The 18,103-nt window shown below is 36.9% G+C and overlaps 1 protein-coding gene across 1 annotated transcript in view; it reads left to right on the forward strand.

The window, feature by feature from the left end:
* Positions 1 to 18,103, forward strand: part of ADCY2 (adenylate cyclase 2) — a 206,987-nt gene that overhangs the window by 157,275 nt on the left and 31,609 nt on the right. Inside the window, exons 15-16 of the mRNA XM_041411780.1 lie at positions 1,932 to 2,016; positions 13,939 to 14,076. Of these exons, the coding sequence (XP_041267714.1) occupies positions 1,932 to 2,016; positions 13,939 to 14,076 (223 nt within the window). The remainder of the gene's footprint in view (positions 1 to 1,931; positions 2,017 to 13,938; positions 14,077 to 18,103) is intronic.

Genomic DNA, 18,103 nt, shown 5'->3' on the forward strand with positions numbered 1-18,103 from the left:
AAGGGTGTATGGGGAGCAAAAATACTACCGAGTTTTTTTCTCTGTTTTCACCACTCAAATCTGGATTTTAAGATACCACTTTCTATTACCTTCCATCTTTTTCTCTTTGTCCTGTTCACCTTGCTGTGTAATTCTTGTGCTTCCTCAATAACATCATTGATTATGTGAAGCTGCTACAAAGACCTTTTGTTCTTGCCTGTTGCCCAGGAGATTAAGTACTCTTTGCATAAGCTCTCTTTATGCCATGTTAATTTTATTTCCCTTGCTCTCCAGTTTCTCCAGCATCTTCATTTCTTCTGCTAAAAGGATGCACTCCAAACTTGACTGATAAGGCTGTTCTTGTGTTGAGTCATTTCTTAAGATGTGGCGGCCCCTTTCTTGTATTCTTCATTTCAGAGAAAGAGTAGTTATATTTTGAAATGTAGGAAAGGTTCTTTGAATGTTCATTAAGGACATATAAGATTGGAAGTGTTTATACATATGTAAAAAATAAATCTGTTTCTTTTCTAACGGCTTTGTTTTTAGTTTCCTAGTTTTTTTTGTTGTTGTTGTTTGTCTTTCATGTCTTCTGTTGCTTATGAGATTTTCAATTAGTAGAGACTAGTTTCAATGCTCTGATGTACAGCTTATTGTCTCAGTCACAAAAATCTTGAAGAACATGTATTCATAAGCAATAATGATCAAAAGACTTTTTAAAGAAATATTATTTCATGATTAATATATGTTATGAATTGCCAGTTGTTTGTTTTTCATCAGCTGTGCTGATGCAGCCCAAAATCTGATGATTAATATTTAATATATAACAAGTTCTCTGAATGATTGGCAGGGAAGCTCATCAATTACTCTCCAAAATGCTTTTAATGGCATCAGATTGGTTGGTGATGTTAATGCTTTTTTGTTATTTCTTGAAAATATGTTGTATAACACTGTTGTTAAAACAGATGAAAATGTTTCTTAATATTTCTTGCATATAATGTCTGATAAAGTAAGATGTTTGCAGAGGCTCAAATGAGTTTAGAAATATTTTTTAATTCTGCAAAAGTGTCAAATCTGGGGTTAAACCTGAAAGCAGGTACTCAGGTGAGGGACTTCATGACTGCATCTAGCTCCCATGCTTAAACAACACAGTTGATCCAGAGCTTCTGTTCTTCTCTTGGCATTCATTAAACATAATTGGGTTCCACAGATCTTTCACTAGGCAGATGTGCTGAGAAGCTCTCACATGGTTCCTGATGGAGCAATTACGCTCTACTGTGGTATTCCTATAGAGAGATTTCCACGTTTGCAGAATGAATGAATGAGGGAATGAATGAAGGAACGCACCGATTGTTACTGAATCCCTGTTTACTGAGTATCCAAGGGTGCTGCTTTGGCTAGACCTTCCTATATATAACACAGAAGAAAAGGATGAACAGTAGCACTGAGTAAGGGGGATCAGCATCACAGATATTGCAACTTCTGCTGAAAATAGGCATCACTGACCTGTGCAGTTTTCTGCCTTTCAGGGATGAATGTACACCACCAGCAAGTTTATTTTGTTGTCTATTAGGCTCTTTTATTATTATAAAATCAACGACAAAAAACAGAAGCAGCAAGCATCCTCTTTAATACAGGCTTCTTAAAGTTAAAACAAAACTAAGCATTATTTCTCTTAATATACTCTGTTTTTATACGTGTGGAAATTATTAGCTTCTCATGTTTATAACTTTGCAAGTCAGAAGTAATTTAATTCAAGCATTCCTGAATTGAGAAAATGGCAGGGGAAATGCCGTCATTTGGGTGAGGGTTTGAATTGGTTTTCCATGGTATTGATGTTTGGAAGTTGCAGCTTGTACATAGTACTTTTTCATATCATCAGTATTATAGACAAAGAAATGTCATGTTACAAATGTGTAACCAAGAAATTAATACCTGTTTTCCTTTTCTCCTAGAACATCTATTCTTGGAATTTCATTTGGGGCTGCATTTCTCTTTCTTTCCTTCATTTTGTTTATCTGTTTCGCTGGACAGCTTTTGGTAGGTATTCAAGGAAATCTAATCCATTAGTTGATGGTTTCTTTAAAATAACATGTTCTGATTTTGCCAAGTCACTCTGCCTTTGCAGAGTACCAAAGGGAAAAGGATTCATACTCGGGCTTCTGTGGACATTATTTTGTCCATGTTGTTTTTCTGTAAAATGTCCTGATTTATCTGAAAAGCAGAAAATGCCAATGCAGTGGTTGTCTGTATCAACACTAATATTCTGTTTCTCATATGAAACTGGATCATCTGAGAGGTTTTCGTTATTGTTTGATAGATTGCCTTTTCAAATTTTTTTTTGCTATTGTGCCTACAGGAGGTGACTCATCTTATGATTGCTTTAATTTGCAGGACTGTGTATTTGTTTAAGTATTGTATAAGACCATTTCTGAGTTTAAAGAATATTTCACCATAACAATTTTGTTTGAAATATAAAAATGTTTTAGTAAATTTCCAGTTTTGTCACTGTGTGGTCCAGGTGTTATTATAATACCTATTAGTGTATGTAATATTATGCTGAATTTAAGAATTTAATTCACTATTTGAGCAAACCATTCTGCCTTTCAGCATGTCCCCCTTTCAGTTCTCAAATAGATCCAACACAGAACTCCATCTATAATAAGGATAAAGATTTTCAGGATTTGTAAGAAAGTGAATGCAATCTGCATATGGCATCCCCACTTCTCCTTCTCTGTCTTTGCATAAACTCACATAGAGAAAATGAAAGATCTTCTATAAAAAACGCACATGGGAAAGACAATTACTTCAGTATGCAATAAAACAGTATGACAAGGTAGTTAAAGAAAAAAAAAACAGAGGAAGTAGGTTTTCTTCTCTTGTGAATCTTATCATTAACCAGGACATGTTTTTAAGAAAATATAATTAATATACATTTCAGTTACCTTTCCAATAAGTTCAGGATGTTGCCACTGCTCAGGAATTAATCTGAAATATAATGCAACAATGTTCTTAAATATTTTTAATCATTAGAGTGAGGTCTTAGAGGTATTGCTATTACTTAACATCAAAAATTCATTCTCATGTAATGTTATACTTGACTTCTGTTTGTTATTGACAGTAAATTGAGAGTAAAATGATGAAGTCAGAGTGCTACTCTTGAATAAGCAGATTTTTTTAAAAAATCCTTCAAAAAAAGGCCAGCCTTTTCCAGTAGGAAAAAGAGGTGCTAATGAAATGGTATCAAGAAATGCTGGCACATAAATTCTCCTGGGGCTTTTATTTATAGTGTTACTTAGGAGGAATACAAATACATTTTTCGGCATTTAAAGGGATGGCTAAGCAATATTCCAAGTCAGAGTTGTAGAATTGTGCCACTTGAATAATATCTAACACCTATTTTCAATGCCTTTTTGCCCATGTCACATAAGTGCTGTAAAAAATGTAAATAGAAATGGAGATCTATTGTTGCATTTCTGATGACTTGCCAGTTGTCATGTTCTAACCTAAACAACTTGAAAAGGAGTTATTTGTGTCCATGTCTTTGTGAGTTCAGCTGCTCTAATACAGAAACTGTGCTGCTAAGAAGATTTCAGAAAGTTATGACCATAGTTGGTGCAGTGTTGTCTTTCCCCCATGTGCATGGATGTAGTTCTTAAAGTGACAAGAACCCACCTTAAGGTGACAAGAACCCAGGTCTTCCCCACAAGGTGGGGGTAACAAAAACAAGCAGTAGGTTTTCCTTTCCCTTGTTCTCTCCCTAAGATTGCTTCCTTTGTGTCAAAATGCAAGCATTGTTTTGCAGCTTTAACCACAGTGACACCCTATGTTATATTTTGGTAGCATATTTATTGCACTATCTGACCCATCACTGTAAATGGGTTTTTTTAAAAGAAAAAGTCTAAAATTTCAAAGAAACCGATATTGATATCTGAGTTTTCACACAACAGTGACACTTAACAGAAATCAGGCTTTATCATCCTAAGGCTGAATAGGTTTGGGTTTGTTTGGGGTTTTTTTCACGCCTCTTTTTCTAAAGAGGTACATTTTGGATTCCTTTACAGAAGGCATGTAGTAAATGTAGATTTGCTTGTGTGTACATGCCCTTGCACACAATTACAAGAGCTTAAAATCACCAAATATCTCATCTAAAAATGCACCAAAAAGCCCAATAATTTTTTGTGCCTGTCTGATCCTGAGAGATGAAATGTGGTGAATTAGCTACAGGCCAGGCACTCACCAGCTGCTCACCCACTCTGCCTCACTCAGAAGGATGGGGTAGGAAAATACAATGAGAAAGCTCATGGCTTGATATAAGGCAGGGAGATCACTGGCTAATTATTTTCAGAGAAAATGCAGACTGAACTTGGGGATAATTGATGTAATTTATTGCCAATTAGGATAGATTGGCATTGTAAGAAACAAAAACAAACATTAAAGCCACACCATTATGCCTCCCTTTTCCAAATTTACCTTTACTCCTCTGCTCCAGAGTCCTCTACTTTCTGTCAACCAGTACAAGCAGGGGAGAGTGGCTGGTGCATAGACATTTCTCTCTGCTGCTCCTTCCTTTCCCAGTTCCACCCTACTCAATTTTCAGGACTCCACAGGCTGCAATTCCTTCAGGAACATCACCTGCTCCAGCACAGGTCTTCCATGAGCTACGGTGCAGTCATCTGCTCCAGCATGGAGTGCGTGCTCCTCCAGCCTTGGGGTTCCCTCTTCTGTTTCTCTCTTTGTGTTCCCTCCTCCTCTCTTCTTCCCTCCCATTTTGGGCTTGCCCTTGCCCTGGTGTTCCCAAGGTGCCCAGCCAGGGCTGGGCCTCACCACCAACCTGAGTACCAGAACATGTTATAAAAACTTGCAGTAGCAGTCAAATATTTACAGGACTCTTACAAGATTTACAGAGTGGGACCTGAAATGCCAGTAAAGACAGCAAAATCTAAGTTCAGTTTAGGTCACCTGGGTATCACTGTGTTATATGTGCTTGTCTTAGTACTTTTGAGTACTTTGCACTCTCAGTCTTCACCTATCACAAATGGCTCTAACCACCACAGAAAGTCCCACAAAAACCAACACTGAACAAATTTCTCTGTATGATTTTCATTTCATTGGCAAAACAAAACAAAACAAAACAAAAAAAAAACAAACACTCAATCCAGATTGTAATGCTAAAATTACTAGCTCTTATGGAATTTAATTGTAATATTGTAAGAAGAGATTAATGCTCACTGTTTCAATTTGAGTTTATTGATTCTGCTGTTCAGTGGCACTGCAGCATGGCCCAGCTCAGTCTGGGTGAAGTGATTATTCAGCCATTAGAGAAGAACAGGTATTTTTCCATCAAATGGTGCAGCACTGTAGTAACAGAAATAAGGTGGAGGTTTGAGACTTCCAGAGCCTGTCTTTTTTGCATCCCCTGCTGGTTTTGGCCGAGGGTGGGGAGAGCTGACAATTCTCACAGAAACAGTAATTTGCCCATAGGCATTAAACCTTGCTCAATCCTAGCTAAAATGGCATATATCCTGAAACTTGAAAGAAATTTATATGTTCTATGTTCTAATTACTTTTTCATGCCTATTAAATTTTTTTATGGTTTTTTGTTTTTTGGATAGTCAGAATATTCAGAGATACTCCTAGTCTTAAAGATTATGAATATTTTTGGTCATAAAGATCCTTTTTGTCTTATTCTTTCATATTTTAAATGTAGGCCCTTCTTTTTAATTAATTTTGAATATTTTCTTTTAATTTCCCTTGAGGCATTTCTTTCCCAGATAGAGGAATAGAGGACAGTGATTGTCCTTTTTGCTCAGGTATTTTCTGTGTCTCTTCTCTTTATCTTCTTAAAGTACAGATGAGTTCACAGAATGCGTGTGAAATGCCTCAGACCTGGTAAGTGTTAGATGTGTTTTACCTCCTGCTGTGAATGCAAGGAAGCAATCATCTGGTACCTAAATGATACACTGGAAAATATAGTGCATTCAGTGGGAAAAAACCACACTAAGCATGTGAAGGAAAGGTCTTTGGGGTAGCTGGGGTAGCTGGCCAGAGAAGTATTAATCTCAAGCAGATGTTCTTTATGCATTGGTGCAAGTACTGTCCAAAAATCTATTTGCATTACCTGGGACATGCATGCACTTAATTGATGTGACATTCTCTTTGTGCCAGTAACATTTTATTATTATTAAATGTTTGGGTTTTTTTGGTTTTGTTTTTTTTTTTTTGCTGCATATGTTTATACCTTGCAAACTACTTAAGTTAACAGAGAAGATAGAAGTAATGTCATCTCATCTGGGCATGTCTACAGTCTCTGTTAGATGCCCAATTGACTAATGGAATTAGAAGAACACAATACCAACAGAACCACCAGCAGAAAATAACTGGCTTCACAGTTGAGAAATATGGTCTCATTTGAGGTTACTGAAGTCTCTGACAAAGGGCAGGCAGTATAAGAGCCCTGTTCACACATCACTGCTTACAGATTGATCTTTACCTTTTTTGCAGGGGTTTGTGTTTCATTCTAAAGCATTGGCATTGGTACTTAGGTACAGTCATAACTACTGTGTACACATAAGATAATGAAAAGCTCTCTAAGGAGGGGAATGTCAGCACCAGCACTACTTGGAAATTATTTCCAGTCTGGAATTTTACCTTTGAAATTAGTGTCTTTTAATGCAGATGTAGATTAAAGATCTAGGACCTTTAGTTTCTTCAATAGTAAGGCTTTGCCTGTAAATGAAGATTAAAACAGGGATGTTTAGGCAAGGAAAACCTAAAGAGGCACTTTGGCACCTACAACAGGGTCCATGGAAGACGTTCCATGGAAGAGGCTCATCAATCCTTAAAGTCATTCTGATGAGTCTCTAGCAGAGGCACTACAACAGCAAGTCCATCACCACTTAGTTAAGTACCATGTTCAGACTTCAGGAATTGTTGTAAGTGTACTGATTTCAGTAACAAAAATCCTTCTTACTCAGCTTCTTGAGTTACCTATTTATAACATTAGTTACATGATTGAAGCCAGCTGAAGAATTTCCTGACTTGGTGAAAGCCACGTTATATCTTCTTTGCCAAAAATTCTCTTTTATTGCCTTTTTAAATCCAGCAATGTGTCTTTGCCCATGATGAGATTGTAAGTTAATTTCAAATACCCAAATTGCTTCCAAGTGTACAAACAATTTTTCCTATGATTATTAAAAAAGCAGAAAAGCAGAGAGCATCCAGATTGTTTTCAATGGTCTGTACATGTATTACCTGAGAGCTGATACCCATGGTGTGCTAGTACTGGAATATGGGCTCAGATCAGAGCTCCTGTTGTGTGAGACAGTTTTTGGATGGTAGAATCTCACATGGAGATCGAGACTTGGCTGATGTAGAATGCAGCATTTGGAAATCTTTCCTCTACAGTTCAGTGCCTTGAGCATTGTCCTTAAAATGTCATTCAGGTTTGAGTCTTCTCAAAACCAGTGGATCTTTAAATATTTCCTGAGTAAAAAAAAAAAAACAAAAACCTTGATCCGAGGGACTGAGAGGAACTTAAAGTAGCATATAACATAGTGATTGTATGTTTTCTTGAGTGAGGAAAACAGCACAGGAAATGCCAGGACTGAACTCTCACTGTCTAAAGGCATATTTGTATTTACTGTTAGATATTTACTGTTGCTAGATATTTACTGCTGTTAGATATTTATCTATTATTAATTACCTATTATTAGTAGACATTTAGAATAGAGACTCAACAAGGTAAAGACCTTGTCAAGCCTCTATGAGGGGGAAATGATGCCTTAAGTTTTAGCTTTCATATTTTTCAGATTCTGTATTGCCTTAGTGTGTGACTCTGAACTTCATATACAGTGTTAGCAAGTTCTTTTCACAACTTAGACAAAACAATCCTTTTCCAGCCTGAGAATCAAGGACATAGTAACAGCTTCGGGCACAAAAAGTCTAACCAACAGCGAATTGAGGAGAGCAATCTGGGAGGATGAGACTTCATATCCTGAAGCTGTAATTGGATAATTAACCCCAATATGTAAATAGACCAAAACTTATAAAAGTGTGAAAACTCGTGACCTATCATCCATCTTGGATCCATCTTGGTCCATCTTGGGTGAAGCCATGGCCATGTACCTGTACTGCCTAAGGTGTAGGCACCTTCTAATAAATACCTACTTTATTCCTTCTTAACTCTGCTCAGCCTCTGCTCCAGATCAGACTCTCTAGGCATCACACTGATATGTTCTTTCCTTTGAATGACACAGCTGAAGTGAACCACATGGCCATTTTAACATGGCCTATTGTAAATTAACTCTGCAAAGTACTGTGAAATTAAAACGGTGATGCTGACTTTAGTTTTTGCTGTTATTTCTTTATTCTAGAATTTTTCCAGTCAGTTGCATGAGGTAGAAACTGAATAGACTTTTCGCCTGGATGCATTTTGTATGATTTGAAATTTCTGGCTAAGATATACAGGTGCCGCCATGGAATTCAAAATCTTGGTGTTGCAGTACTTGTTTTAGAAGTACTTTGGTCCTTTTGGTCGACATTAGGAGCATTAATAAGTATATAAAGTAAATGCTTGTGTCTGTATAGCAAAATCTCCCTCCTCCAAGCTTAGGTGAGTGTAATTGCTGTCAGCAAGCTCTTTGGGTTTGAACTTTGGTGTCTTCTTCAACTCTGAAGAAGCGTGTAAAAAAATCTGTATTTTGTTTCTCTTGATTTCATTCTTTGAAGCTTCGGTATTGGTAAAATACAGAGTTGTATTTGAATGCAAAATGAAAAGAACAACAATGGAACTATAGAAAATCTGATTCACTAGCTTTCTGTAAATAAGAAGCTTTCAGTGGAGATGTTCCAACCTCAACTAGCATGTGAAGGAGAAGTGTGACAGCTCTTGAAACACTGTCTTTCATCTACAACATAGCTGTCACAATTAGTTCTCTCACCAGTTCCTTGATCCCCCTCAGAAAGACAGCATTCATCTTATTAAATGCTGAAGTAGGTTTTTATGTGTGGAAAGACAACACAGGATACATTTTTAATGTCCTGAATATTCAAAATAAGTTATTACTCATTATCATGCTGTGCTGTCATATCAGGTTTAACATGTTCAGATGAAAAAGTAATACATTAGTCACCTCTCATACTACAAATACCTATTATTTCTAGTCAGTAAATGATAAACACTGAACCATATTCTGCAAGCTCCACTTAGAATACACATTGTGATACTCTCTAATGCTACTGAGATCTGACATTTTATCTTACTTGCATGCTTTCAACAACTTATTCTTTGTTTTATTTCATTCTCCATTTTATTCAGAAAATTGCAAAGTGTGATGGAATCAGCAAAATAAACCTGCCTAAGTCTGCTTTTAAGAGTGGTTTTAATGATTATCCCCACCCCTCCAGTACTGCTTCCAGGGATTCCCCAGATTTTCAGCAGTACTGAACTGCTGCAGTAGTACTACATATGGGCTGGATCTGGACTGCTCAAAAGTGAAATGAAGTTCAGCAAATCTGTTATCTCACACAGAGGATTATTATTCAACAGTGTATTTTTTCATGTTTTCCAAGGAATATCTACTCAATGGCTTAAAAAGTTTTAGGGTTTTGTCACAAGTTTTCCTTTCAAGACTCTCACTGGCTTAACAAATAGGGTGGGAAGGGCCGATGTGCCAAATAAACAGAGCTCTTCCCCCTCGAGAACTCAGAGCTGTGCATTAAACAGATTGGTAAGAAATACATCACTCTGTTGTGCTTCTGTTTGACAAGTGGAAATAACTATCTAGAACTTCATTTTAAAAGTTGCACTCTTAACATAACTCACATTGTTCTTCTGGCTAGACCATCAGTGTCTTGTAATTTTAGGAAGAGCAATGGAAATAATAGAATCTCTTTATTGATTAATCACATTGTCTGGATGATATATTGTTTCCTGAAATTTATGTTGTTTTCCAGGCCTTTTCTAAGTGATAAAGTTGCTCTTCCTTTTCCCTTAATGATAGCAGGAAAATATTTTTGTGAAGAAGTAGAAAATCAGTCCAATAAGTTCCTCCTTGCTAAAATATATTAGCAAGGAAAAATTGGAATTATTGCAAGGCATTTTAGTACAGCAGTTATATAAGCCTGTACCTGTTTTCCAAGCACTTTGAAAACAAAGGGAGTTCTCAGCAATACATGCTATTCTCAGCATGGGCATTGCTAAGCAGTCTCAGCAATTCTATACTGTAATTTTTTTTCAATTATTACTTTCAAATACGAAGAAAGTTCAAATTTAACAATTGGAAGCATTGATCTTAAAGTACAAAAGTTTGAAAAGTCACTATCATTTGATGCCGACAGTCTTGTATTTAGATACTGGAGTTCAGCAGTGATTTTTCTGTGCGAAAGTTAATTTTACCCTCAGAACTAAGATAACAGAAATTGTTCATATGAGTAGAGAAAACTCATTTTACATTGTGTAGCACTACTAAAACACAAAAGCACCTTTTTTGCAACATTGTTTTGCATTTTTAACTGAGCCGTGGTTTTTAAGGATTTGAAATTCAAAGTAAAGGCTGCTAGAGCTTGTTGGGTCCAGTGGAGGTCAGGAGCTGGGAAGTGCTCCTTCCTGACCCACTGAAGCAAAATTTGATGGAATTCAAAACCCAAGGAGGGGATCCTCCTGTCCCACTGCCTTTGAAGTCTGAGGTGCAACCTGTAGTGAGGTTGGGCATGTGTTCCCAATAGGAAAACAGGCATTTACCATACACAGAGGCCCAATCACAGAGATCCATGGACAGAGTAGCTCTCTTACAGCCCCCACGTAACAAAACACAGCACTCAGGTAAACATGATCTACACTGATGGGCTAGTTCCTTCTTTCTGGAGGACCAGAACTGATGGAATATACACTTCCTGACTGTCATCATCCACAGGCACACTTTCACTCGTGGGTCTGGCATATGGAATTTTAGTCAGTACAATATCCATACCCAGGCTCTGCCCCCCTTACAAAGTGACTAGCTCAACCCTTGCGTCTTTCCAAATGTAGGTCTCCTACTTGCCAACCAGTTCTGTTTGAATTTTCTTTATGGTTACACACACACACTCCCCCACACACCCTGAGGGTCTCCTCAGGGACTGGTGTGAGACAGTTCAGCTCCTGACACCCTCAGCTGCTCACCTACATGATCTGTCTCCAGTGCCTGACACCCATCCTGTACCCCTTGCCATCTAGTCCAGCATGAAGTTTGCTGCCATTCACACACATGCAGGCTCAGAATAAGGACTGCACTTACACAGAGGATGGTTAGAGATAGAATTTAATAACAATATGCAATGGACTCATTTAGAAAAGTGTTCACCTGCATCCATTTCCTTTCATCCCTTCTTGCCACCATCTACCTATATTTGTACATCTCTGATCCACATTTATGCCTTCCTTTCCTCTCTTGTCCCATCCCATAAATGCCATGTAAGTTTTCCACATACCCACGATACCCTTAAGATATACCATCATGTTTTATACAATTCCAAGTTTCTGCAAACTAGCAAAATTAACTGTGCTATGCTAGCCTGTTAGCCTTTTAGGCAGGAATCACCCTGAAATGGCAGGGCATCCTGGAAAGGAAGATTTTTCATTGAAGCTTCTTGGTAGGTTTCCCATCAGAAATCATGACTGCAGCAACCTCTTTCAGTCATCTTAGAAGCAGCAAATTCAGTGACTTCTGTTGATGATGTTACTCATCAACTGTCATTGCCCTTTTGATCATCACCATTTGTGTTTGATTTGATCAGCCTCTCATCAGGTAGCATAAACCCTGTAAAATTCATAATACATTATATCTTGTTTAGACCATATAATTTACTCTTATTTTCTTGGAATTTCTAATCCTAAACGCTTTCCTTGAACAGTATGTAATGTAATTTAATTCAGAAAGAACACAGCGTACAGCTTTACATATATATATATGTATATATATATAACTTCTTAGCTATTTTATATTCCTAGTACTTTCTCAGTGTACTTGTCTAGTTTTCTGTGTCTAATGCAATTTAAACTTATCCAGCTGCTTTTAAATTTCCAAGAAAATCACAGAACAATGTAGGTTAAGTTGTAGTAAAGCTCCAGGTGAGCTATAATAAAGGTAAAGAGTAATTAGGACATGATTTCATGACTGTTTTAATTTACCATAAATCCGTGCTGCCTGACTAATTAGGTTTTAGGCAGACTAGACAGATAACTGAATGATTCATTTTCGCACAGATGCCTTCCCTGCATCCATTGGAACACTTCCCTCCTGTAGCAACAGCAGCAACCAATGTTTTGTGCTTTTTACTATATTGAAGTGGGAGGGTTGACAAAACTTTTGTGAAATCTATGTGTGGTTTCAAATGATCTTGAAATTTGCTGTGTGCTTAGGGCTGAAGAACAACGTTGGGGAGTTCAAAAAGGCTTTTGAGCAGGAATTTTTTGATCAAAAATGCAGATCCTTTGAGTTTATGTTTTTGGGTAGGTTTTTAATAAGGGAGAGGAGTAATGTTTATATAAAAGCTGCCTGGTTTTTTTCCCCTTTTTTTGTCCATCCTTAAGATTCTAGTGATTGTTTTGACCTTCCTGGAACTGAATTCAGAATCTGTCCAATTCAGTATGAAAACTCCTGTCATAAAAGGAAACCATATGTGAAAAAAGCCCTGCATATACAGTGGATTTGTCCACATAATGTATAATTAGGACCAAAATACTTACATGCAGTATGATAAAGAGTATCATGCAAAATGCATCCCACATGTAGGGTAGTGGTGTCATTTAGCATGATGTGCCATAACTATTGAACCTGAGCAAATAGATCAGTGCTTTAAATTAAGTCCTGTGTTTGGTAGTTTTTCGTGCTTGAGTTCCCATTTTTGAGACTTCCTGAGCCTGTATCTTTGCTGATGGCTGGGGCAAGGGTGAAAACAATATGCAAAGCCATCTCGGATAATATTAAGTAAATAGAAAACACACATTGAAAAAAACAATTACTTTTGTGGGATTGTCATGTTCCTTAAATTTTCTTTGCCTTTTTTACAAGGGTTTCCATAAAACTGAATTTGACATTTGGAAAGGGCACAAGATGCTTCTAGGCAACCTTATCTCCTCATTGCTAAAGTTTTGGGGAAATTAATGTTTATTGGATGTGTCACAAATCGTTGTTTATTCTCTGTGAGCTTCTTGTGCCTCTAGGCACTGTGCGTGTATGAATGGAGACTTTGCAACCATCTTCTTAGAAGCAGATTAAATGAGTCAGAGTTTTTTATTGTTAATTTTTACCACTCTATATGAAAATTTTTCTATTCACTTTTTGTGTCAAATTTTGCATTCTGTTTTTTTATGAAATGCTTATTTGCCTTCTAGATAGTTTTAGGGAAGGTTGATTTGCTCTGCTGAGTTACTTTCCATTTAAAATTAATTATCAAATAAGACTCCAAAAAGATGAAAGAAAAGCCTGGAAGCTCTCCTGTTTTGTGGTCTGCCAGGGATACATCTAGCCTTTATTCTGTGTCAAAGACTTTGCAGAGTCATTATTTACATTTTGAAGTTTCCAATGAAAGAGGCTGCTAAACATGACTGTTTCAATTCAGTCAAGGCAGGTCAGTTCATTTTCCAAGTTTTCGATGATGTTAAAGGTAATGACACTGCTGTCGGCTCTGTATTTTGCTATTATTAGTAATATGTATTGAATATTTAGTAAGGTATTTGCAAATTGTAATTATTTAATGGAAGTGATATTATGGCAGAGATTTTAAATACATTTTTCTTTATGTTCATGTTTAATCATGATCTGTCATTCTCGTGAGACTGTAATAGTTAAATAGTTCTGTACAATGTTGTAAGATTATTATTGCCCTCAGTTTTGAGATATCTTAATTCTACCCTTGTTTATACCAATTAAATATACTAAATTTTTTTTTTCTCTTTTCCAAACTGTTTGCCCTTAGCAATGTAGCAAGAAAGCATCAGCTTCATTGTTGTGGATCCTGAAATCATCTGGAATAATTGCAAACCGTCCTTGGCCAAGGATCACTCTTACATTGACAACCACTGCTATAATATTAACCATGGCTGTATTCAACATGGTAAGGAAAAAAGGCGTATTTTTTCCTGTTTTTTTGTCCATTTAAGATTTGTTTTTGTTGTTATTCAGTATTTGTTTAGATATTAAATTTATGTCCTGTTGCTATGCCAGGAACCTGCGTGATAATTTCCAGAGACAGAAATGTAAAGTAGAGAAAAAGAAAACATACTGTGTAATCAAGACCGCTGCAAACAGGATGCTCAACATGAGCTCAGACCCTGGCTAAATTTGTTAAAGAAAAATATTATTTATAATGAACAGAAAACAATTAAATCTCAGGTTTGAATTGCACAAGTCCCTTAGTCATGTGTGCATCGCTTAGAAAAGCAGCATTGCTGAAAGAATTAAGTATCTCCTCATGGGATTTGTGGAAGACTTTATTCAGTTTTGTGATGCTCCTCTGCTGACCCCAAAATCATCATAATGTATACATTATTGGTTTCACATGCTTGTCTTTTTTTTTTTTAAATAAGAAAAAAATTCAAAAATTTTCAAAACTTCAAAAGTACTGACCTACAAATTCATTAAGGCTTACATTTACTTAAGTGATTTCAACCTGTGCTTTTCTCTCCTAACAGAGAAAATCCATGTAATTTTATTATTCCTTTCCAACTATAGAGTAAATTATAGAGTACATCTGTAAGCAATTATAGAGTAAATGTGTCATTAGTTTGCCTAAAGCATGAATCTTAATGATGTCATTTAGTCTGAAGGGTCTGTTGTCTAATGGGATGAGCAGTACATGAGATCAAAAGTCTTCCTTTGTTTTGTCCCGTTGGCTAAGGCGGATTCTGTTTGCAAACCTGTGAAAAGATTCCAGTTCAGTTCTGCTTCTGCAAAGTGGGAACTCTAACCTTTATTTAGGCAATATTTTCATCACCACATCAATGCATAAATATTCATGTTTCAAGTGAGTGAAGTTCACATTTCAGTGCTTTTGAAATCACAACCCTAATGCTTGCTTGAATTGCTGGTACTTTTCTTACTTAGGATTTATAAAGGACTTAGAGATTGATAATACCTACACTGTTTTATTTTGTTTTCCCACATTTCAGGGGATCCTTAATCAATCATTTGTTACACTCAGTACTAAACTTGTCCAAATGATGTAATGTGGGCTTTTAAATGTGAACACTTGAAATCACTGGTAGAGTGTTCTCTCCATTTTACTGTTCAATTTTTCTAGTCTTGTTAATGTTGGTTTTCTGTTCTTTCTTTTTCCTACTTTTTTTGAAGGAGAGGAAAGAAACACAAAACCAATTCCATTACCAAAATCTAAAATTCACCTAAGTGAATTTAGTGTGTAAGGCTGGGAGAGGAGAAACTCAAAGAAGTAGTGACTGAAAATAATATAAAACTGAATATAAATTGACTTTTCATCAGTGAAAGCAGTTGGCAATGGAAACAATTATTCTGAAAAGCTGTTGATTCTCCACTAGCTGAAAACTCTTTTTGAATTATAACCTTTAGCCATGCAAAAGTTATGCAACAGCAAAAACCTCAGAGATTTAGTAACTTGTACAATGAAGATCAGGCTAGATTTTCTCTTATTTTAAACTCTGTAAATATATCAGAAGAAAGAACCAGCTTGGGTTTAAATTATTCTTTGAGTTAACTTCATGCATATGGTTATTTATTAAGTTAAAAAATGTAAAAGGAGATATGGTCAGCAACTGTTTTTCACTTAGACTAAAGTTCTACTAGTGTTTACAGCCCACTTCAAACTTGGCCTTCAAGTTCTGTACCTAAGTTTTAGAAAAAGATTTTAATTTTATTGGCTCATGTCCAGTTTAATGTGGACTGAATGTTATAGTAATACCTAATGGGCTGTATTTTAAAGTCTTAGTGCCTTATAAGCAATGTTACAGAGTAACATAATAATCATGTTCCATGATATTCATGAGATGATAATTTTAAGTACAATTTCCTCCTTGAAATTAAACCTTAATAGTTTGACTAGCAAAAATGACTTTAAATGTGATTGTGAATTTTGCATTAGCAAATAGTGGGAGAGACTCTGAAGTATCATTATTATATCTCCAAGCAACATGTACTTAATAGCAGAGTCCGTTAACTGCATTTACTTCCATGAACCATTTCAGTAGCAGAAGGCAAAATCCAGCCATTAACATTTAATGGAGATAAAGAGTGTCTAACCATGCCACACCTAATAAATCATCATTAAGACCAAAATGCCAAATAAAAACTCAGTCTTCGTGGTCAAGGGAGACTGAAGAAGAGTGGGGGTGCAATTTTATTTGAAATTAACTGCTTGAGCTGACATCTAAATCTCTTGTTCAGGACATATGTGGTCCTGATCAGCAAAGGGAAGTTAAAAATCAGCTAATGTCACATAAGTATCAAATAGTTCTGAGCTGAAGGGAGAGGGTAAGCATTAGATCTAGTGCTGGATAGACAGTGGGACATCTATCAGTTCCTGAGGAAAGCTGTTTTTGTCAAGCTGACCTGCTTTAAACTGATCAGGAGAAAGTATCCTGCATGGAGCAATACAGAGGGGGCCCAGAGAGACTGTGAAGGGTTAATACTTGAAAACTGAATGAATGACTGCATGCAGTACATCACATGATTGTGCCTTATCATCCCCTGGGATTCATTAGATCTCAAGAATACTGCATGATAAAAGAGCCCTGAAACAGCTCTTGGTTTCAGTGACTTCTGCATCAAATGCGTAAATGGTACTACCAGCTTTAAGATTCAGGATCATAGAATAGTTTGAGTTGAAAAGAATCTTAAAAAGTCATGTTTTTCACCCCTTTCACCACTCCCCCCCTGTCTCCCGCCCCCCACCCCAGCATGGGCAAGGACATATTTAACTGAATCAGATTACTCAGAGTCCTGTCTAACCTGACTTCGAGTGTTTCCAGGAATAGGACATCCACCACCTCCCTGGGAAACCTGTTCCAGTGCCTCATCACCCACATCATATGTTTCCTTATATCTAGTCTGAATCTACCCTGTTTTAGTTTAAAACCGTTATCCCTTGTCCTGTTGCAGCGGCCCCTGCTACAAAGTTTGTCCCAATCTTTCTTTGGCCCTTCAGGTACTGGAAGGTGCTCTAAAGTCTCCCTGGAGACTTCTCCAGGCTGAGCAACCCCAGCTCTCTCAGCCTGTCTTCATACAAGAGATGCTCCAGCCCTCTGATAATCTTTGTGGCCCCTCTCTAGATATACTTGCTTTCCTGTCTTTTCATCCAGTGAATTTTAGCAAATGGATTGTTTCCTCTTAAAGAATACATTTAGGAATGTGACTACTGAGAGAGGTTTGAGTATTTTTGCTCCATTGGTTATTGTACATCTCTGAGGCCAAGCTGCCTTAAATTATACAAGTATTGGCCTCCTCTAAGTCATGAATGATCCTGTGTTCAAATAATGACAAATAATTAATCAAACCTGCTTTCATTCTCATAGTGGAAAGTTGGTTTCTTTAACAGGTCTTCCTTTTAGTGTAGCTGACTCTGTTGGTGAACTTGTATTTTTAATTGTTTAACTCTTTGGCAGATACACTCTAATTATACATCCCACAGTGCCTGGCACATTGGTGCCTGTTCTGGAGGGTGCCTAATGTATTTCTTTTGAGAAGAATAAACAGACACTGTCTAGAGGTTGACCTGGACAGGGAGTTGGAAGGAGAAAGCACAGCTGAAAGAAATGTCATTTAAGTGGTACTTGCAGGGCCCAGCCACAAATCTATTCTAGGATTTAAGGAACTTTTAAAAATCAGTATCAATCAAGGTCCACTAGATTAGCAGAGATGCACTAGCAGGTGAGACAGTGCTCTGAAATCATGTTTACAGCAGTTCTGGTTTCTTTCAAGGGTGTAGGAAGAGACAGAGTCATGCTGTCACTGCCTTTATAAGTGAGCATCTTTCCGTATCTGTCAAATATAAAAATCGTGCTGTCTGAGTCTGTAAAGGGCCAGCAGGCTCCTCATCTTTCCTGTTGGTGGGAGCTTTGAACAAGGCAGTGACTTGCCACTACATATTGCCTCTGAATACATGGTGGCACAAA

This window comes from Onychostruthus taczanowskii, unplaced genomic scaffold, assembly GCF_017590055.1.
Source record: "Onychostruthus taczanowskii isolate IOZ18803 unplaced genomic scaffold, ASM1759005v1 scaffold37, whole genome shotgun sequence".
Taxonomy (NCBI): Eukaryota; Metazoa; Chordata; class Aves; order Passeriformes; family Passeridae; genus Onychostruthus; species Onychostruthus taczanowskii.